Source organism: Sinohyriopsis cumingii, chromosome 9 (assembly GCF_028554795.1).
Source record: "Sinohyriopsis cumingii isolate HCF-2022 chromosome 9, ASM2855479v2, whole genome shotgun sequence".
In the NCBI taxonomy this organism is placed as follows: domain Eukaryota; kingdom Metazoa; phylum Mollusca; class Bivalvia; order Unionida; family Unionidae; genus Sinohyriopsis; species Sinohyriopsis cumingii.
Genome location: NC_142969.1, coordinates 14,858,986 through 14,883,123, shown reverse-complemented (window position 1 = coordinate 14,883,123; position 24,138 = coordinate 14,858,986). Strand labels below are relative to the sequence as shown.

Below are 24,138 nucleotides of genomic sequence, written 5' to 3'. Positions count from 1 at the left end.
TACCTGAATCATAGTGCTGTTTACTAGAGAGACATTATTGTCCATGGGACAGTACCTGAATCATAGTGCTGTTTACTAGAGACATTATTGTCCATGGGACAGTACATGAATCATAGTGCTGTTTACTAGAGAGACATTATTGTCCATGGGACAGTACCTGAATCATAGTGCTGTTTACTAGAGACATTATTGTCCATGGGACGGTACCTGAATCATAGTGCTGTTTACTAGAGACATTATTGTCCATGGGACGGTACCTGAATCATAGTGCTGTTTACTAGAGACATTATTGTCCATGGGACGGTACCTGAATCATAGTGCTGTTTACTAGAGACATTATTGTCCATGGGATGGTACCTGAATCATAGTGCTGTTTACTAGAGACATTATTGTCCATGGGACAGCACTTATAGCATGATGCATTGAGGCTTTCTTGAGGATTTTTCTTTTCTATATCCCAAACCCCATGATGACTATTCATTACACATAGGATTAATCATTACAAGGATAACACTGAATTTATTTCTGCAGTTTGTTCACTCTTCCATATTTTTCCTTCGGGTTGGCATGCCAATCCAGACCATCATTTTGTCAAAATATTATATCAAAATTGTATGGAGTTATAGTCCCTGTTTGACTTAAAACTTTGTGTTTTAATTGCATTATATTTGCATATATGGCATATAAACACAATTCAGAGCATATTTAAAAACACCTTTTTGCTGTTATTTAGTGTATATTAGTAATATATAGTAATTGATAATATATGAACAATGCTCAGTCAATGTTTTAAATATTCCTTTATCAGCAAAGAACTCTTAGGCCATTTCTGGTGTTATTTTATACTTGGAATTTATTATATGACATGAATAAAGATTGGATGTACTTGGTTTACATGGAATTTACTATTCAATTCAATTTAAACAGATGGCCCAAGAGAGAGGTGCTTTATCCCATCAGAGAAGACAGAAAACAATCTGGCCATTCACGCAACATACTTGGATTTGATGCCAACAATCTGGAATTTGAAGCGGATGAAAACGATGGTACGTATCCTCTTGCTATGTTTGTATGCATTAGCGCTTTATAACACTTCAGCACAATAGTGACTATCAAGTGCCAACTAAATGTAAAGTTCCAAGTATGTATAATTGAATTGGACAGAAATTTATGAACATAAATCCATCCAAATGAATGTAAACAGACTTAGAAGACCAAGTGGATGAAGAGCTTATTTTTGGATCGTGACAGCAGATATCATGGTTAGGCATTGGTACTATTGTGATAGTGAATGTCATGGTCAGGCATTAGTATTATTGTGATAGTGAATATCAAGTTTAGGCATTGGTACTGTTGTGATAGTGAATATCATGGCCAGGCATTGGTACTATTGTGATAGTGAATATCAACGCTAGGCATTGGTACTATTGTGATAGTGAATATCATGGTCAGGCATTGGTACTATTGTGATAGTGAATATCATGGTCAGGCATTGGTATTATTGTGATAGTGAATATTATGGTCAAGCATTGGTACTATTATGATGGTGAATATCAAGGTTAGGCATTGGTACTATTGTGATAGTGATTATCAAGGTTAGGCATCTGTGACAGTGCAGTCAAAGTCAGCTCACAGTACTTTTGCTACGGTGAATGCTGTAGTATCAATTGTTTTCATGGGTCTTATTTTCGGTAGCTTTGAAAAAATGACATTTCTCCCTCAAAAACAATCCCAATATAAGCCCTATTACCTCCCGATTCCAGCCCTCCCCAATGATGTAAATTTATCTTTCCTGTCTATAATATGTAAACAAAGGGCAAAAACTCTTGTCCATTACCTCCCCTGGCAACCCCCCCCCCCCCCCGCTAGCACTAGTTTTAATCTTTTGCTGTAAACTGACAACACACTGTTATCATCACCTTCTGAAATCCATTGCAAATTTTGCTATTTGTGACTATTTTAAGTGTTATTCTACAGGTGGTCTCATCTTCTGCCTAGACTAGGGATGATCCAAATTGTCTCTTTATGGCTTAGGATCTTATTTTACCAATCCAAGCACCCACTTTCTTCTTCTCCATTTATGAAAAATGTTACATCAGACTTGGTAAATGCTGCACTTTTACAGCAAGAGATGAGGACACTCATTGCATGAGAAACAGGTGGTGGAGATTGTTTGCAATCCACAATCTTGGGAGCTTTATTCCAGGTTTTACCTGGTCATGAATGCTAATGGAAAGCTTAGCCCAGTCTTTCTTTACTAAATCAATTATACTTACAATAGAATTCAAAATGGAGGTGTTTTAATCAATTTGGTCTCCATCCATTGAAAATAATTTACTGTCAGTCTCAAGCTGACAGGCTCATTTTTTCAGGTTCCAATCCATCCATTCACACTGAAATTCCTTAAATTGTCATACTGAGGGAAGTTGCATGCTGCATAAGCATGGGATGCCCACCTTCATCTCTCTACTACAAAATCCTGATGTTTGGGCCATTGATGGTGTTTTGGTCAGTTGGAAAGGTTTCTTGGCCTTTACTTGCCACTCACCAGTCTTATTTCCAATAATTATTCAGAAATGTGGGGCCAGCAGTGGAAAATCATTCTTATTGCCTCTCTTCCATGGGACTCCAGGTCTTAATTAGAGAAAGGCTGCATTTGTCAGTATTAAATAACATTTACATATTCCAAAAAAAAAAAAACATTTGACTTCTCAAAATACTGAATAATGTTTTGTTCTGGAGGGGATTGATTAAAAAAAATTATATGGACTTTTCCTCTTCCTCCTCCTGCTGCTGCTGATATAAGATGTGTTCAAGATATCAATGCACAAGTAATAAATGTCATGAGTGGTGCTTTTTTTGTCCATAATGGTGCCTTTGTTGTCCTTAATGGTGCTTTTGTTGTCCTTAAGGGTGCTTTTGTTGTCCATAATGGTGCTTTTGTTGTCATTAATGGTGCTTTTATTGTCCATAATGTTGGCCTTAAGGGTGCTCCACTTAGCCTTATTGACCCTCTGTTACTGTTATGTTACTTGCATGATTCTCAGAGCACCAAATCCTGCTCTCCCCATGGGATGCTGTTGTTGTTGTAGGGTTTAATCCCATTTTTCAGCACAAGATAGGCTATACATGGTGGCCAGTATAAATGGTGGAGGAAAACCCCGGAAAGAACCTCTGACCCACATTAAGTTACTGACAAGCTTTCTCACATACCCACATTGGCCGAACCAGAGACTCGAACCCATGCAGACAGAGGTGAGATGGCAATGATCCATAATGGTGAACGCTTTAGACCACATGGCCAATCAGCCCCTTCCCCTGGTATTGCAACCTGATGCAAAACTCATGACAAAAATATAAACACTATACATTCATATCAATCACAGCATATGATTAGTGCACAGTTGTCTCTACTGCCATTTTATTTTCTTTATTTTTCAGCTACAAATGGTACACATGGGAAACATTGGCCAATGTCAAAGGTAGGTGAAAAAGATTATTACTTGTGTCAGTTTTAAACAGAATATCAAGTTTTCTACATTACCAATGAATGATCAACAGAGAAACAGCAAATAAATAGACCAATCAAATTTTACTAATAATCAATAATTCCAATGACTGTTTTTATTGTTAAGCCCATGACACTGTAAAAGTGAGACGTGGCAATCATTTTTCGAACAGTGGCAGCATCAGTGTTTTTATTAAGGTTTTGGATTAGTTTCTTCTTCCTCTTCTGTTTCCTAAATCGATTGAAGTTTATGGACTGTATTCATATTTGTGGTATTCATCATAAAGTGATGATGACTACTTCTTGTACACATACATGCTGACCCATTTAACCTTGAGGTCAAGGTCACAGACATTGAAAATTTGCAGTACAATTTGGGTGAAAGATTTACTTTGGTTATATTTTATTAATCCCTTCATGGATTTTTGTTAATGTATGTCTCATGGATTCTGTTTTGTACTTGTGTATCTCATGAACTTTCTTTTGTACTTGTATGTCTCATGAAGTAAGAACTATTCATTCTACAATGAACATGCTAATCCATTTGACCACAAGGTCAAGACCACATGAATAGATAAACTCCATTAAAGTTATAAAAAAAATGTTGCTTTTACTTCATTAACCACTGTATGGACTCTACTAATATGTGGAGTGGCTCTTTATAAAGCAAAGGCATTATGGTTATATTCCTTTATTCACAGTGTTTGCCTGATCTTATTCATTCCAAAACATAACAGAAACCTGCCAATCTAATACAGTCAAACCTTTTACGAGAGACCACCCCTTCTGCCAAAAAAAAATGGTCTCTCAAGACAGGTGGTCTCTCATAACAGGTTTATACAAAAAGACCAATTTCCAAGGTCCAGTTTCAGATCAATTTAAGAAAAATAACCACAATCACTGTACATATATTATATTCTTTTTTAATAGCTCTTGCTAAAATATTGTATGCATTCATCTGAAAACAAACTTTTATAGCAGCAAAGATATACTTACATTTTAAGATCACATGTACATGTATTAGCCTTCAACACTATCAGTCAAATCCCGCAAACGATTCTCACTTGCTGGTTTAATAGACAAAGACCTTATTCACCCCCATGTAGTACAGATTAACTCTAAAGACAAAACAATATACACAATCAGTACCTTAATTTTGGCACTACAATGGCAATTCACAATATGTACATTAGCCTGGTTTATGGACTGTACCATCTGTCACTATATACTATGTATTTTTTATATCAGAACAATCTTTAATATTCAAGCAGTCGTTGTTAGAAATGATTACGTAAAGATCAGGGGTGTCTGTCTCTGTTCTCACAATACGGTTGTTCATAGTTATAATGGGTCTTACACGTACATATGAGTGTTAACAACGAAAAGGCCAGGAACCAGGCTAAGAGCTGGAATAATCTACATGGACTTCAGTCTGGTTTACAATAGAAAACATAAACACTAAAAGCATACCTAAAATAGTTCAAATATCGGTAGCCAGCCTATTTTTGGGTTTAGGTTTCTGGGGGGTGGGGTGAACGGTGTAAGCAGTCATTGTGACAGGGATTAAAAATAGATGGCATGGAGTTTATCTGTTTTGTGATGCAGTTGTTCATAGCAGTGGAGAAATGCATTTTTTTTCAAGACATTGTGGTTGCTGGTGGCGTTCAGCAGGTGGTCGCTCATGGCAGAGCATTTATATAATAAAATCGATCCATACATTATGATTGTGGTCAGAAATGACAGATGGTTGTTCATAGCAGGGGTTGCCCATAACAGGTTTTACTGTACCAATCTGTCCTGAATGGCTGAGTGGTCTAAAGCACTCACTGTTATGGATCACTGCCATCTCACCTCTGTCTGTGTAGGTTCAGGTCTCAGGTTTAGCCAATGTGGGTATATGAGAAAGCTTGCCAGTTTCTTCTTGTGGGTTGGTGGTTCTTTCCAGGGTTTTCCAGGGTTCTTTCTCCACCAGTTTTACTGGCCACCATGTATAGCCTATCTTGTGCTGAAAAATGGCTTTAAACCCTACAACATCAACTGTCCTGATTGTAGAGCATGGTAGTTTTGAAATAATATTGTACTTCCACTGATGCCTCAACATATCAGGTTACATGACTGTTTTATAACAATTCAACTACAGATGATCATAATGCAAATCAATTGATTGTGAAATTTAGGCCACAAATGCTTACTTTCTTTGATTGGTCTGGTTCTTAACAGGAAAGCATGAAATAAGTATTGGCATTTTATAATACTCATACTAATATTTGAGATGTATTTAATGTCATTCCTTTGATTCAGTCAACACTATTGACCTTAGCATTAGATTTTTTTCTTAACATTAAAATAATTGTCATTTGTTCAAACACTTGGTAGAACAACAGTGAAATGATCTCTAGTATGGACTCTATCATTAGATTGACCGTATCATGTATTTTGTTCAAACACTTGGTAGAACAACAGCGACATGGTCTCTAATATGGACACTAGAATTGCATTGACCTTATCATTCAAATGACTGTGATTTGTTCAAGCACTTGGTAGAATGAAAAGCAAAATGATCTCTAAAGGTAATTCTAATATAATTAATCTAATTAATCTAATATAATTAATCTAAATAATCTAAAATAATTAATCTAATTACGTACACAGAAGACATTCAGCTGTCAGACAGTTATTGATCTCATTGGTAGATGCCTATATTCTAGTAAAAGTAACAAAAGATGAAATTTGCAGTAGGACCAACTCCGAAAAACAAGTTAATGTTAAATTCTCCATCATGTTTTTCATCAAGGAAGGACATAAGACAGTAAACCATGATACTACATACCAAATGTTTTTCATCAAGGAAGGACATGAGACAGTAAACCATGATACTACATACCACATGTTTTTCATCAAGGAAGGACATGAGACAGTAAACCATGATTCTACATACCACATGTTTTTCATCAAGGAAGGACATGAGACAGTAAACCATGATACTGCATACCACATGTTTTTCATCAAGGAAGGACATGAGACAGTAAACCATGATACTACATACCACATGTTTTTCATCAAGGAAGGACATGAGACAGTAAACCATGATACTACATACCACATGTTCCTCAAAAGAACAACTAAATTTGACTATGTTAGGTAGACAGTAACCAAAATTATTAGTCTAAAGAAGTAATTATATGTTACTGACTTATATACTGTTTTTATTTTTATTTCAGGCTGAGGTATAGATGAATATTATGGTTTCCATTGGTCATGGATAATACAATAATTATGCCATGGGAGAGGGTTTTAAAGCAAAGGAGAAAATAAAGAATCTGTTTGATTTTATTGCCACTGATGTTTGAAAAGCACAATGATTTCTTGTGCTGTTAATTTATGTGAATTTGTGGTACAAAATAAGATTACAGTATATACTTGCTTACAAGTCCAGTCCAACTGCAAACAACATAGACCCTGACCTGCTGTCACATAATGTGCTGGCAGATCTGTGTTGTTTGTTTTACTGGTTACTCCTAAGTAACTGCTTAGAACCAGGTCTAATGGTGCATTATGTAATGGTAGATCTGGGTATGTGCAGTTTGCAGTGGGTCTTGATTTATAGATTAGTATGTATGGTATCTTTCCCTACACTATTTTTCCCCATGTCAGCCAGATTTTAATGTATTATGTTTGTACAGTTGTATGGCCATTCATTTTATTTGATTGCCTTTAATATGGCTATTTCTTAAACTCTGTTAACCTTATATCCATTAAACTTTAATATGGCTTAAACAGTAAACCAACATGGTTTTATCTGGCCATCATTTGGTTTTGGTCATTTTCATAGTTTCTTTTCGGCCTGCCATATATGGGTTCAGTTTCTTTTTGTCTCAGCATTGAATATTGAGACAAAGGTTTATTCTTTCTTTTTGTCTAGCCTGTGATTGTTGAGACGTATATTCACTTTTTTGCCACCACTCTTGGCATCCAATTTACAGTTCTGTATTTTAGTTTTTAGAAAATGGTGTATATCTTCTACATAGGTTTCTGTATCGACCTGAAACTTTTGTTTTTTGTATTACTAATGTCCCAACATATTTGTCATGATATACTAGGCATCCTATCTTATCAGCAGACGTAAATAGCTGCATCATTATTATGATTTCACAGGTGAGAACGTTCACTGCATGGAGCAGTGAATCACGTTAATTATTCTCATGTTTTTTGTCAAAAAATATAGGGATTGTGTTGTGTTGCTTCTAATTACATCTATCTATCAATGTGTGCATCCATCTAGCTAGCTGAAGTAGAGAGAGTGATCCTTATGGTGCTGTTAACATGGGAGACCTTTTTGCCTATCTAGCCTTTATTTAACATTAAGTTGTGGTTTTGTTCTAGTTATGATGACATGGATTTTAGACGCTATGGACTTAATCTTAAAGACCATATTAGACGTTTTATTTTTTAACAAGAGACATGTCAAATACGTTTTTTGTTGACTAGAGGCATGTTTAATTGTTGGTATTAATTTGAGTTTAAGTAAATTTAGGAGTTATAACAGTTGATGTTTAGTGTTTCAATAATTTCTTTAAGCATTGCAGTTTTATTAACCATTTTTATATATACCGGTAGTTTGACTTGCATACATGTTTATATGTAAATATGTTTTAATTTGATTATAATTACAGGTGATGTTTGATTTATGCCAATTTGATTTACTATCCTTCTTTTTAATGCCATTTATGCTGAAGAAATAACATTCAGTTTGTGCCACTGGTTCATTTGTATGCCATTGCTGGTTCCATGTGCTGTGACTTGTGCTCACCTCTCACATTTAGATTACTTTATATTGATACCAATTCCAATTTATGCAATAACCTCAGGAATGCATTTATAGTGTAAATTGAACATCACTTCTACATAATGAAGATGACAAGAATTCAGTTGTTGAAAATGGCAGCTGAGATGAAGAGAATAGAAAGATGTAAATAATTTATGATGAAAACATTATGATGATAAATAGTGTTTTGATAAAAAAAATATTAAAGGAATTTGTGTTTCTGGAACGGATTAATGGATACACTATCGACTTTCATTTGACCTTAAATGTTACTGTTTACATATGACTATATGCTTACAGAAATATGCAAAATAGTAATCTCATATCCACATAATTAATAAGGTCATTGCAACATAATTAAAATATTCCTTTCTGCAAGGAATATTCCTTTCTGTAACTCAATTTTAATCAAATTTGAGCCAAGTTTGGTTTGCAGCTCGACAAGACCTGGGCTGGGTTCATTTGGTAGCTTACTAGAGTCTGAATTACCAAACCCACCCACCCACCTATATCAACTTACCAGACCCACCCACCTATGTTTGTCAAATTACCAGACCCACCCACCTATGTTTCTGCACATGAATGGCTCCTGTATTGGATATTTAACTAATATAGTAAACAGCTTAATTAGACCTCAGCTGAGTTGGAATTTTAGTGCCGCTATGGTATATATTCATCATGCAGCTACATCTTTTGGCAGATTTGTGTTCTAGTTATTCACTAACTCTCCATTCTGTGTAATAATTCCTTGGCAAGCAATTTTATGTTGATAACACAATGGCTTGGTTTGATTTTTTTAGTGTCCAATCTGCATTATCATTTACCATAGTTGTGGCCCATGATTGTTTAATCTGCATCATCATTTAGTAGAGTTGTGGCCCATGCTTGTTTAATCTGCATCATCACTTAGCAGATTTGTGGCCCATGATTGTTTAATCTGCATCATCATTTAGCAGAGTTGTGGCCTTTGATTGTTTAATCTGCATCATCATTTAGCAGAGTTGTGGCCCATGATATCAGACCCATTCACTTTAGCTTCCACAGAATAATTTTCTTTATATTGGATTTTTTTACCAAAAAATGTTTAATGGAGTTCTATATAGTTATTACTTCAGCAGAACTTGATTATCAATGTTTAGTCAGAGTTATGGCCCCTGAGTGTCGGACCCGCATTTTGCTTGCATCTTGATACTGATAAGATTTGAACTGGGTTTAAATGTCAGTATTTTTTATCATCAATAGTGACTTCATTTACAAATAAACCTTAGTTCAGGTATTTAGTATTCCTTGTCAGCTAAACAAAACAACTGTCTCCTACAGCAAAGAAAGAGCTGAAGACATCGGCTACTGGAATTTTCTTCTTTGTTCCTGTACAACTATTATTTTTTGTGTGTATAATCATATTTAGAAAACTTTGTTATGTCATGATTTCTTGATATCAGGGATAATTTTGCTACAACATTGACCTTGTTACAACCTGTATTTAGAGGATATCACGGATATAGCAGTATATATAATTGTTTCTTTATTCTTTTCCTTTTCTATTAAAATGAATTAATATGCTATCAAAATCATTCTGTAGTTTGCATCATACACTTTGACCCAATATTTTAGGAAGCTTTTAATTTCTTTTTTTATTTTTTATTTCCTTTACATTCAAAGATTTGTAACATCTTTTATTTTCCATTCCATAAATTTTTTTTAAAAACATTTTAACCTTCTGTCTCCTAGGACTACATGTTTATGATAATGTGGATAATTTGCAATTTTGTATCGTTATATTTTTAGATGTTAACTTTTAATTGGCACTATACAGCCAGGATTGTGCTGCCATGCCATTAGGCCTTATACAGGTTTTCAGTTAAGACTACTGTTTTATAGGATTTATTACATATTAAACTGGAAAATTAACAATATATTTGTATCTTTTTTTTAAAAAAGATTATTAATAATATAAATTTTGCTGTGATAAGGTTTATATTTGATGTGTATTTTTTTATTCATGTTCTTGTTTTTCTAATTTTATTTTTATACTCTTACAGCAAGAAACTGGTGATATATTGGGTCCCTTCTTCCATTCTCTGCATCTGGGTGTACCACCATATGTACTTGAGTCCAACTGTAAATTGCATAGACCCAGAACTGCTGTTGCATACTGCACTGGCAGATCTGGGTCTATGCTGTTTGTCAGGAGTAATCATTTGAACAAACAGCAGAGACCCTGATCTGCTTGCACATTATATGAATTTAGATCAGGCTTTGTGGTGTTTGCAGTTGTACTCCTTTTATAAGCTCGTATATATTGGTACTGTGAAGGCAACATTTTTGTGGCGTACCAATTTTAGTTGATGAATTTTAGTTGGTCCTACAAAATGATCTTTCTGTAGCAACAATAGGACTCTATTCCATTCTACAAAATGAAATAGTGACAAATGTATGTTTTTCATAAAATCACGAGAATTTGATACCCACAAAAATGAATGAACCCCTAATATTGTTTTAATACACCTATTGACACCACAGTTGCATCTTGAGAAGAAAATATATTGCACAACAAATCTGGGTTTCAGTCTGTTTTCTAGTGTTTATTTAACATTTTATGATATCTGTGTCTGTGATCTTATTAAAATACTGTTTCATCTATTCTAAGTCACAATGTGATCGCATCACTCAATATATATATTTCATGTATCAGAATTAGGTTACTGTGATCTTTATTCCAGAATTTTCCAGTATTAATAAGTGCCTAAAATTGCTGATGCATGAAAATGATGGACATTCATCTCCTGGTCATCAATAACTTTAGGTTTTGCATTTCTGACTTAGAATAGTTTATGTATGTTTTATGGTAGAATTTGCTTTACTTTACAATGTATGGTAGAATTTTCTTTTACTTTATAATGTTCATTTTTGCTTCTCTGGTCATAGACCGGAAGAGCTTATGGGATGGTCTATCACCTATCTGTCCATTAGCAAAAGTTTGTTATAGCTAATCGTCCTAAATTTCTTGGTGGATTGCCTTGAAATTTACAATGGCTACCACAGTGGCCATCTTGAAAATCATGTTCAGCATAGGGTTTTGACTAAAGATACTTCTTATGATGTCTAGTTGATCATAAATAAACATGATACTGATCTGACATCCAGTATGGCTGCCATCATGAAAATTCTGTTACTGCCCCTCTTTCTGAATTGACAATCATGAGGACATGATATTTTCACTGAAAGATATCTGTTTGACCCTAATTTAACATGGTGCCAGTCTGACATCCAATGGACAATCATGACGACATGATATTTTCACTAAAAGACTTTTTTATGATATCTGTTTGACCCTAATTTAACATGGTGCCAGTCTGACATCCACTGAGGCCACCATCCTAAAAAGTCTTGTCACAACTTCTTGTGAACAGAAAGTCAGAAGACATCTTATCATGTCCACTTGGTCTTGAATGAAACTTGTGCCATTCCAGTGGCTATGTCAACATGAGGTTTGCATCAGTAGACTTCCTATGATTCCTAGTTAGCACTATATGAACTTTTGCCAGTCATACATTTGAAATGTCGACCATAACTGTTTAAAAATGTTGTTACTACTTCCCCTGAATAGATGATCATTATGATGGAGTATTCACCAAGTCCTAAATAAATACGGTCTCAATCATGCCAAATTGGCTGTCTTTAAAATATTCTTGTCACTTAAACACATGAACATTATGACATGGGGTTTTCACCATAAAACTTTTCATGACTTTATGCTTAAAAAATGGTGTCATGCTGACATCCATTATATATACCACAGCAGTTAATTTGAAAATCTTGTTATTGCTGAAGCATATCAGAGATGGTTTCAACACTTGACTGTTAAAATGAAGAAATGGTCTTGTTTTGAATTTATGGGAAACATTTTCGTTTGTTAGAGTATTAGTCTATTTGAAGGACTCTTGTTGAACAAAATATTTTCTCTGGAATTTTGTTTCTCAGTAAAATTGTACTTGTGTTACTGCTTATTTGTTTGTTATTTTTTCTCATGTATGAATATAAGCTAGTGCTAACATATATTTTGTTCTGGACTTTAGAAAACCCTAAAGGCTTGGGGATGTAGGATAGATCAAGTGGGGATGTTGGATAGGTCCAGTGGGGATGTAGCATATGTCCAGTGGGTATGTAGGATAAGCCCAGTAGGAGTATAGGATAGGTCCAGTGGTGATGTAGGATAGGTCCAGTGGGTATGTGGGATAGGTCCATTGGGGATGTAGGATCAGTCCATTGGGGGTGGAGGATAGGTCCAGTGGGATGAAGGGTAGGTCCCTGAGGAGGATGTATGATTGGTACAGTGAGGATGTAAGATAGGTCCATTGGGGATGTAGAATAGGTCCAGTGGGATGTAGGATAGGGCCAGTGAGGATGTGGGATAGGTCTAAGGGGATGTACAATAGGTCCAGTAGGGATGTAGGATAGGTCCAGTTCGGATGTAGAATAAGTCTAGTGGGGGTGTAGGATAGGTCCAATGGGGATGTAGGATAGGTCTAAGGGAGTGTACAATAGGTCCAGTAGGTATGTAGGATATGGACAGTGGGGATGTAGGATAAGCCTAGTGGAGATGTAGGATAGGTCCAGTGGGGATGTAGGATAGGTCCAGTGGGGATGTAGTATAGGTCCAGTGGGGGTATAGGACAAGTCCAGTAAGGGTGTGGGATAGGGCCACTGGGGATGTAGGATAGCTCAGTGGTTATCTTGCTGGACTTGCAACCTATTAATCAAACTGCATGGACCGTAGGAAGACAATCAGTTTTAAAGAATAAAAAAGACCTTAAAAAATTAAATAGTCATTTAAACAAAGAAATAATCAACACTTCATTTATGAAGCAGTACAGGTATGTATTTATATTAACACTTGAATACCCCAGTTCCTCTTTCACAGGAATTTTTATCCCGTGCATTGAAGTTAGCTTTTCGTTCTTTGGTTTCTTTGTGTGCACAATTTCAGACCAATTGACAAAATGTGAATTTCAAGATAGGAATATCTTGCTTTCCTTTATACATGCACAAAGACACCCACAAAACAAACTGAGTTTGCATGCACAAAGACACCCACAAAACAAACAAACTGAGTTTGCATGCACAAAGACACCCACAAAACAAAACTTACTGAGTTTGCTTGCACAAAGACACACACAAAACAAACTTACTGAGTTTGCATGCACAAAGACACCCACAAAACAAACTGAGTTTACATGCACAAAGACACCCACAAAACAAACTGAGTTTGCATGCTCAAAGACACCCACAAAACAAACTTGTTGAGTTTGGAAGTGTTCTACAATTTATAACTAAAGTGGCCAAAGATTTACGGTGAAAACATTGAATTTTAGTCCTGCACAGTTATATTATACTGTATAACCACTTTGTGAAAGGCTAGATGAAGCTGATGATTTCAGAAAAATAGAAACTAGGTTGAGGTTAGATTTACAAGGAAGGAAATGTAATGCAACTGTGTAGAAATAATTAGTGAATAACTACAGTAGAAGAGTTGCTCTGAACTACAAGATGTGAAAGTGGGAAGTTGCTCTGTAATACAAGATGTGAAATTGGGGACTTGCTATGTGATACAATATGTGAAATTGGGGACTTGCTATATGTTACAAAATATAAAAGACAGATATAGAGATGATAGATAGATAGATAGATAGATAGATAGATAGATAGATAGATAGATTTCCTGCATTTGGAAACAATTATGTAAAGGTAGATTTTTAAGTAGGATGGTGGGTGGGTGGATAATTAGACATTATTTGATGGGTAGATATTGACGTACAGAAGGAGACAGGTTATTACAGGCAGTTGTTTGTTGGTTATATAACTCTTAATTTAGTAAGTTTGGTAGGATCTATCAATCTTTAAAAAAGGACTGTCCTCTTTTGAGTTTTATTTGTAAAATATTTGATTCAGTATCACCCTGAATGAGGTGTTTGGATCGTCTTGACGCTTCTCGACTGTAGATGGTAGGACTAGAAAAACCCTTATATATTATATATACTGTTCTAAAAATAGCTAACCAAGGAACGCTACCTGTAATTTCATGGCTCATTACCAGTGAACGTCACATAATATTATACAGATCATAAACACCCACGTGACGATAAACTTACCTGAACAAATTGTTTACCCATGAAATTCATTCCTTTATTACAAGTTAATGTGTTGTCTGCTATCTTATATCTGACCTCAGTTACGTGATTACGCGTTTCAAACATTTGACATCATCAGCATAAACAGATTAGACGGAATGTATTGCTTGTAATAAAAGCACATCACTGAAAACAAATTTTCTATTAAAATTTCACTTTTGAATGATGTACATTACAAAATGCAACTTAGAAGTTAAAATCTGTATCTTACTGAATCATTATTTATGTACATGACGGTCATATTGAAATAGAATAACTTCGCTCCAAAGTCATATCTCCCTATTGCCCCAATCGCCACTCATCCTGTAAGTCCCAGCTATATCGAAAGGTTTAAAGTTTGTTCCGATTATTGAAGGATGTGCTATCCAGTCCTAAGTTCATATTTTGCAATGGATAAACGAAGTGATCATAGTAGGATTTAGAAACAAGTTTACAAATCATATAAAAATTCATTCAAGAAAAAGGAAGGACTTTATATAAACAAATCAGAACACACTAACAGATCAGAGTGTACTCAAAAAATCGATATAGAATAGGTAAATATAGGTGTGTAGTCGATCTGTACTGTATTACGCAGCTCAAACACTTTTTGTTTGCAAAAAGAACGTACCCGTAAAATAAAATATATTTTTCAATAACATAATATATTCAAATATGGCATTTCTCTAATTGACAAAACCGGTGAATAACAACAAAATACGGCATCACTTTCAAAAAGAGGAAAGTCCCTCTGATAAATTGTTATTAAATAAATTAATTATTTTGGGTATGTACATTGCACCGGCCAACATCTGCAAATAAGGCCCAATCCTTTATGTCATAATGCGTGTGGTTCATATGTCAGGAATCTATACTGGGTGACCTATTCCGTATTTCCAAGCATATGCCTTTGAAGGTATCGATATATTACATACATACATACATACATCCATACATACATACAGACAGACAGACAGACAGACAGACAGACATAGACATACATACATCAAAACCTTTTGAAGTATGCATTTTGTTATTTAGAAATGTTCGCATAAAGAGTCTGTACATTTTCAAGTAGGAGAAAAGACATGTATGAATTTTCATGATATATAATTGAAAAACTTCAAAGATTTTTAAGTTTTATTATTCTGCAACCCAAGCATGGCATAATGTTAATACTGAAAGACATTTTGAGACTGGTTGTTTGGTATCATGACTGAGACTAGCATAATGTTAATATTGAAAGACATTTTGAGACTGGTTGTTTTGTATCATGACTGAGACTAGCATAATGTTAATATTGAAAGACATTTTGAGACTGGTTGTTTTGTATCATGACTGAGATTAGCATTTTCTCCAGACGGTATATTTTTTATTCTGAACTAACAATCTTTTAATGACATTCTCCCACCATCAAGCGCGAAGGTCAGTCAATCAAGCGATACGGGAGGTCGCGGGTTCGAACCTGGCTGAGTCATACCAAAGACTTTAAAAAATGGGACTAGCAGTTGCCTCGCTCGGCGCTTAGAATTAAGGGCTTTTTGTTATTACTGGTCGACCTGGTGTCAGGATAATGTGACTGGGTGGAACATGATGCTACATCTCTGTGGTGTGTTGTCCCAGTGCTAGACATCACCATAAACTGCCACAATGTGGACATCCTAGCAATATGACTAAAATGTTAAAGCTACGTTATAAACACACACACACACACATACACAAACAAACACACACAGGGTATATGATGCACTGGTGCTTTTTTGATCGGGGAAAGTTGTTGCCCAGGGCATTTCTCTAGAGTGCCCAGACAGGATTAAATTCGGTCCACGTTTGCACAGTACTTGCCCGCACTCACCAATCTCATATTTCATCTCGTAGACATAAGAATGAAAATATTTACTTTTGAAGTACGTTTTTAAAAAAAAAGCGAATCAATGTTTATTTTTTAACTTATGAATTACATTAAAATTGTAACAATTGTAAGTATACGGGATACATCGAAGCGACGGGTAGGTTGTGTACAAGGTCCGATTTGCAAGTGGATATGTTATAAGTTCCAGTGGCAACCTACAATGCTCTATGATTACAGATCTAAACTTTATCAGTGGTAGATACACATTTCTCGGTAAATGCAGCATGTAGTCTTCAGCATTTAGCTATTGTTTAAATGCAGTAACAGATTTTTTATTTTTAGTGGATAAGGTAACAAAAGCATGTATCTCGTGTATATAAACCTCGTGTGTGATTTCTATAATCATGTTTTGTTCATTGAGGATTATTTATAAATTCATAATTAAAAAGACCTGGTCATCCTGCGGATATCAAAGTATTCCCGATACCTTTCATCCATTTAGAATTGTTTATATCAGATTAATTCTCAAACAACAGTGTTCAGTGCAAGAATCTGTAAAATATAGTATATTGAGACCATGAACCGTGTCGATGGAGATTTTATAATCATATATGTTGGCTTCCTCCCTAGCTCAGAGTAAAAGAAGTAAAGTATATAAATTGACTTGTTTTGGAGCAAAGTTAAATATTTCTAAAAAAAATTTTTATGCAAGTTGTCAGTGACTTTGGTATTTTTAAACTCTCACTCATCTCACCCATACAGTAAAAAGTAAAACGGAATGACCAAAACGATGAAAACCAGTAGGAAGCTTCAAATGATAAAAAAAACAACCTTTGATGTAGTAAATACATGGTTTGATTTAGCTTGGGGAGCATTGCCTCTTACTGGATCATCATGTAATGCGGAAGAGTATTTGACAGTTGTATTCGGAAATAAAAGACAACTCATGTAATTAGCCATCAAATGCAAAAGCGCAGTCAATGTAATTGAAGTCTAGTAACCAAACGCCGTGCTTATCTTATAATGTTCACGTAATAATTACAAGATACCAATACATGCATACTTTTTGGCAAAAATGTTAATGGAAAAAAAATGTTCTTAAATCATTCTCAAAAGTCATCTTTTGAAAGATTTTTTTAATGCATGTAGCCCATTGTATGGTGATAAGAAGATAATTGTCAAGTAGCTAGATACAAATAAACGATATATAATGAGTATAAATAAATCAAAGGAAACTTGTAGAAATATTCTCAAAGAAATGTGGAAGAAAGATACATTTAAAACAATGTCAAAATTAAGAGAATGTAGTTCTTTTCTTGGTTATGTTTTTCATTTCCAAGATTGTAGCCAAAAGCCCCTCTCAGTCTGTCAACATGTTTCTTCTTTAAAAAATCAAGCTATTTTAACAACAAAAGCGCAAACCTCAATCAGGAAAAATATAACAACCGCAACAAAGACAAAAAGGATCTTCGAGAAAGTTCAGGAATGCACGTTCAAACGAAAAACTGTAACGGCAATATCCGGTACCAAGCTCTTCTTTGTAGACATAACTTTCCCAGCAGACGAGTGGCACACCATTTTCCTACACATAGTAATAACGCAGGCCTTTCAATCAATGGTGTCTCTGACAACTTACTTTTTACTATTCCAGTTGATTATAAAATTGGCAATAAATAGTTTCGTTGCATGCATTTGTTTTTAAAAAAAATTTTAGAAGTAGAAATGAAAACAGACAAACCAACGCTGTTTTAGGTGAAAATTTTAAAATTAACTCAAACCTCATCAAAAACCTCATTACCAATTTGATGCGGCGGATAAAGAGTTTATTTTCCCCACCAGTTCTGATACACATTTCTGTAAGACACTGGAAGATATCAACTCAAAAGATATCATGTCCTGAGGGAACAATTTGACAATACTATAAGAACAAAAAAAAAAACAATTAAGATCTATTGAAGAGAATTCTGATTAAGGTGCTGCCAATATCAACATGAAATAGATTGACAATAACAGAAACAATATTTTAGAAATATATGTATTGTTAGAACAGAGATTTTATCGTTTGTATAGTGTTATACATACTTTGCAAATAGTACGAAAAATAATAGATAACTAACTTTATGTTAGACAAATTATTTTCAGCATGTAAAGCAAATAATTTACCTTATGTTAGACAAGAATGATGAACAGCTTATAAAACAGAGATTAAATGGCGGGATAGATTTCTTGGACAGTGACATGGATATTTTGAAATAATTACCTGGAAGATTATAATGGGATATTTTGTAATACTTCCCTGGAAGATTATAATGGGATATTTTGTAATAATTCCCTGGAAGATTTTAATGGGATATTTTGTAATAATTCCCTGGAAGATTATAATGTTATACAAACATAACAACAAGACTTACAGAGAGATTTGAATAATTAAATCAAACAGAACCAGCACGAAGATTTAATATTCGGCTAAAAAAGTGAAACATATTATTTGCTGATACAATGTACTAAAATTCTTCTAAAACAGCCGTTTTGAAAACACTTGCCTCCCCCCGCCCGGATTTCACCTCTAAACATGTTTTGTCCTACAACTTTAAAACTTAATAGCTGACCACTACATGTTTGCCCACCTCTCCTACAACATTAAAACTTAATAGCTGACCACAACATGTTTGCCCACCTCTCCTACAACTTTAAAACCTAATAACTGACCACTACATGTTTGCCCACCTCTCCTACAACTTTAAAACTTAATATCTGACCACTACATGTTTGCCCACCTCTCCTAAAACTTTAAAACTTAATAGCTGACCACAACATGTTTGCCCACCTCTCCTTCAACTTTAAAACTTAATAGCTGACCACTACATGTTTGCCCACCTCTCCTACAACTTTAAAACTTAATAGCTGACCACTACATGTTTGCCCACCTCTCCGAAAATAATTATGTGGGTACCACTGTGTTTATTATTATTTTATACTAGGACCAACCAAATCATTATCTATTGTGTTAAAAAAAATAGTCTGTTTTCGCATATTTTGGTATTTGTTATTGGGGGAATAGAGGGGAAAGGCATTGTTTAACACTGCATTATAACAGTAACATCTCAGTGTCGATGGGTTAACAGTATATTTAATGAATCTCCCCTTTCATCATCTTAGCCGATCAGCATCACGCTCCCACCACCTCCAGCCGCAATTCCCAACTCCTCCAAACTTATCAACTCTCACTTAAAAATACAACAGATATATCCACGGCATATACACCATGAACGAAAGATAGGTAATGGTCTTGAATAGTTTCCGGCTACATCTACCTTAACAAGAAACCCTCGTTTTAAAAACAAATGTGACCATTATGATTTTGAAAGGGCACCAGTCTGGTTTTCGAAAGATTCAGCAGCTGAGATGATATCTGTTAGTTACGAATATTCATATTGACTTGTACCGGCTCTTTTTCCCTTTTCTAATTGTAGGAGGGTATATTTCCTCCTTATCTTTAAAACCTTCGTTCCCAACCACACGATAGATAGATAGATAGATAGATAGATACCTTTGCAGTGTCGAAGGAGAGAGGTTAGTACATGCAAGTTACACGCGTGGATAGATATTGAGTGCTTAATCTAGGAGATTTGACCGGATGTATCAGTCTTGATACAAAACCAATTGTCTTACTTGAACTTGATTTGACAAAATGTTTGTTTGATTAGCTGCACACTGAGTGAAACGTTTTGAACATACTGACATTTCTCGACTGTAGAAGGTAGGACTAGAAAAGCCCTTATATATTATATATACTGTTCTAAAAATAGCTACCCGTGGAACGCTACCTGTAATTTCATAACGCATTGCCAATTAACGTCTCATAACAGTATTCAGGTCATATACACCCAAGTGACGATAAACTTACCTGTACAAACTGTTTACCCACGAGATGTATTCCTTTATTACAAGTTAACGTGTTGTCCTCTATCTTTTTTTTAACCCTCAGTTATGTGATTACGCACTTTCAAACATTTGATGTCATCAGCAAAATCATATTAGACAAAATATGTTAAAATTCCACTGGTAATTGAAAAAAAAAATTCTATTAAAATTCCACTTCTGAATAATATATATTTGCTAAAGGTAACTTAAGAATTAAACGACTCTGCATCTGACTGAATCATTATTTATGCACACCGTGTTATCTCTCAAAAGACCCCCTGTCCCAAGACAAAATCTCGCTCCACAATCATACCTCAGTATAACTCCCCACCCGGTCTATGCATGCAAACTATATCAAAAGTTGACAGTTTGTCCCAATTAATAAAGTATATGTTCTCCTACTCTAAGTTTATATTTTGCAATGGATAAAGAGAGCGCAGAATCTCAAAGTAGGGTTTGGAAACAATTTTTAAAATCACATACATAAATTCATTTACGGAAACAAAATGGTTTTTTACATTGACAAATAAGAGTATACTCAAAAATCGAAATGGATTAGGTGAACATATGTACAATCAATCTAGACATACATGTATAGTACAGTAATACCCGGCTCAAACGTGTGGATAAAAAAAATGTATTTTACAATAGCATATTACAATCAAAAATTAAATATCCCTAATTGTCTAATTGCTAGCTACCGGATATGGTAATCCTATTTTAAAGAAGGAAGTTTCCCCCGATAAATTCATAATAAATTTATTGAATATTTTGTGAAGTAAACCACATGTTTCAAAAACAGATGGTGCCTACATAGGATTGGTTCTTTGCTGCCCAAGGCCCAATTCCTTTCGAAATAATGAACGAGGTTCAGACGTCACCAGTATATTCTTAGTGTTCTGTTTCGTATTGTATCTTTTTCCATATAAAATACATCCATTCCAAAATTTAAATTCACATTCTTTCGTCATTTTTATTGTTCCTGGTAAAGTTTTAATTTCACACATTTGAGTAATCGTTAGTGGAACCTACAATCATTCACAATGTAATCTAATGTCGAGAACTGTGTTTCAAATCGTACCCCAAAGGGGTTAGAGTCAACGAAAAACATGAGTTGTTTGCGCTTACCAGACATTATGATCTTTCTGAAACGAAAGCATCTTTAAGAAAGCATGACACAACTAAAACTTGTATTCACTATTTTGTAGGAAAAGATATTTTGGATGCTAGTGCTTTGGGTTTGATTCGTAAGTCTACATCTATTTTATTTCTAGGAAATTAATATAATTGCAGCTAAAACCCGGATGGAATTGAAATTAAGATAGCTTCAGCTTAAGAACAAATTAACGGAAATGCATGTTACGAGAAAGGAGAGGAGACGCAGATGCAGAGAGAGATGCAAACGAGAGAGAGAGAGAGAGAGAGAGAGAGAGAGAGAGAAATACAAATGCAGGTGCAGAGAGAAGAAAGGAAAATGCAGTATAGATGTAAAAAATTAAAACTTGTAGGAAACGCACTTCCTCCCTCTTTTTTTTTTCCACACGTTCAGGTTTATGGCTCTTTCTGCCATAACTTTAGTAACTGCTCAAGCAGAATACAAAGCAGGGATTTTTTTCTTAAGACGATCAACTTTTTGATCTTCAGTGAATACAATTGATCACAAATTCTTTCTTTAGGTGACACATTTATGGGTCATTACACTGATGAGGTTACTTTTCTCCTGGTATTGATAAATCAACAGTATTGGTTACAGTGGTCCTCTTTTTACTACTCAATCTCTCTACTGCAACCAGGATGACAAACGGGGATCACTCGTTTTCGAACAGGAACAATATCCAGAGAACTGTTTCAGAGAGCTATTACCGAAACTGAAATCACTCAAGTACCATTTTGTTACATTATGAAAAATGGGGCCTTATGCGAAAATGGGGACAACCTCAGGTAGGCGCTTGTGACGAGTAATTAGTGAGCAAACAACTTTTCCTTCCGAAACAGAAAGTTATTAGTTTAGTTCGTGAAACTCCCCTGGTTGGTCATTTATCAGTCAGTAAGACGTATCACAAAACCTAGGTCGAAACTTTAAGGTGTTGTTTCTAAATACTGTAGATCTTGTCACACTTGTCAAATGGTTGGCAAATCCAGTCAGAATATACACAAGGCTCATCTGATACCTATTTCTTGCATGTGATGTACCATTTAACATCATAACTGAAGACTGCCCCTGGTCGCTTGCCTAAGAACTGGAGTCGTAATATAAATTTGGGTCTCGTGCAGCCAATAATTGTTGACCAAAATGTGCGTGTCCTCAAGATTCCCTGTGGTAATTCCTTTGAGAAACATCAAAAACTAAAACTATTGAAAAGGCTTTGGTAAAGTCTTTTTTAAATACTTATTAGAATTCCCAAATCTATTAAGTCTGATAAAGGGTACATTTTATGTATGGATTGTTTGAAGAAGTTAGAATTTCAAAAGTTCGTATCTTCTGCCTGTCACCCTGAAAGTCAAGTGGTTTTAGGGACGTCGAAGAATATGATTCGGTCATATTGTTTTAATATGGGAAAGGATTGGGATGAGGGTGCTCATTTGTTTTTGTTTACTATATGGGGAATAGGTTCAAGAATTATTGAGGTTTTTGAACTTGTTTTGATAGACATATTGTTCGTGTACCACTGAAGTTATTAAAAATGAAAATATTTTCAAGTGAAGATTCGAAGATTAATTTTCTTGACATGTCTTTGGTTTCATATTTAAGTTGCCAGAGGCATGTGAAGTAGCCAAAAATAATATTCACTCTGCTCAGTCAAAAGTGAAATTAAAGTATGACAGAAAAATAAAAGAAAGGAGTTTTCAGCCTAGTGATATAGCACTGACTTTCTTGTCCGTACCTTAAAATCCTCTTTGAATTACATGTTATGGTCCTTGTACTTTTTTTAAAAAAATATATGATTCAAATTTTTTCACTAACAATCCTGACAGGCGGAAACATAAACAATTTTATTATATAAGTATGTCAAAGGAGAATTTTGATAAACATAGTATGATTAATTATTCAATAAATTTAGTTGTACTTATCCCATGAAATGATGGAATGCAATCTGACTGTAGTGTCTGATATAACCCATCTTAAGAATTCAGAAATCGAACACGATCTGGACCAGAATTGTTCACATCAAGAGCAATAGGAAATGAGTGAACTAAAACTATATAAATATGAACACTTGTTTCCTGATATTCCAACACAAACAAATACAATCTATTATGACGTTAATATTGTATTAATAGTGTAACCTACCTGTGCTGTATGGCACCAAACCAAACCAAAAAACACAATGACAGAGCCCATTAGCTCCTTACGAGAAATACTCCTGTTAGACGTAAAAAATTTAATAGGTCATGTATTGGTATAGAACTTTTGTCTTGTTTATTTTATTTTATTTTATGACGAAAGTAACCTTATATGTTGTCTAAGGGATAGTATGCTTTTGTCTCTTGCGTCATTGTTTTTATTATTTCGGGGACAGGGGGTGGCGGGGACAAGTTGATCATCACTACATTTCCACAGGAAGGCCTCAGGGCACATCAGGCTATATGTTTCTTTATCTTAGCCACTCGTCAATCCCACTCCCTCACAAACCCACATCCACCCCCACCCCACACACATAGATAGACAGACAGATGACTACATTTATATAAGTAGGTTTTTAATAGGTATAGGTATTTTTTTAAAAATATTTTGGTGGGTGGATATGTAGGTAAATTCAGAGGAATGGAAGGAGGCATGTGTTGTGGGATGTTAGACAGGTGGATAGATGTTAGACGGATGGATAGATGTTAGACAGGTGGATAGATGAAAGTGTTC

The 24,138-nt window shown here is 34.9% G+C and overlaps 1 protein-coding gene across 1 annotated transcript in view; it reads left to right on the top strand.

Moving 5' to 3' along the window:
• The window catches only part of LOC149791308 (uncharacterized), a 94,877-nt gene extending 82,538 nt beyond the window's left edge, over window positions 1–12,339 (top strand). Inside the window, exons 33-35 of the mRNA XM_089969842.1 lie at window positions 928–1,046; window positions 3,442–3,482; window positions 6,730–12,339. Of these exons, the coding sequence (XP_089825968.1) occupies window positions 928–1,046; window positions 3,442–3,482; window positions 6,730–6,741 (172 nt within the window). The 3' untranslated portion in view covers window positions 6,742–12,339. The remainder of the gene's footprint in view (window positions 1–927; window positions 1,047–3,441; window positions 3,483–6,729) is intronic.
• The last annotated feature ends 11,799 nt before the right edge of the window (window positions 12,340–24,138 follow it).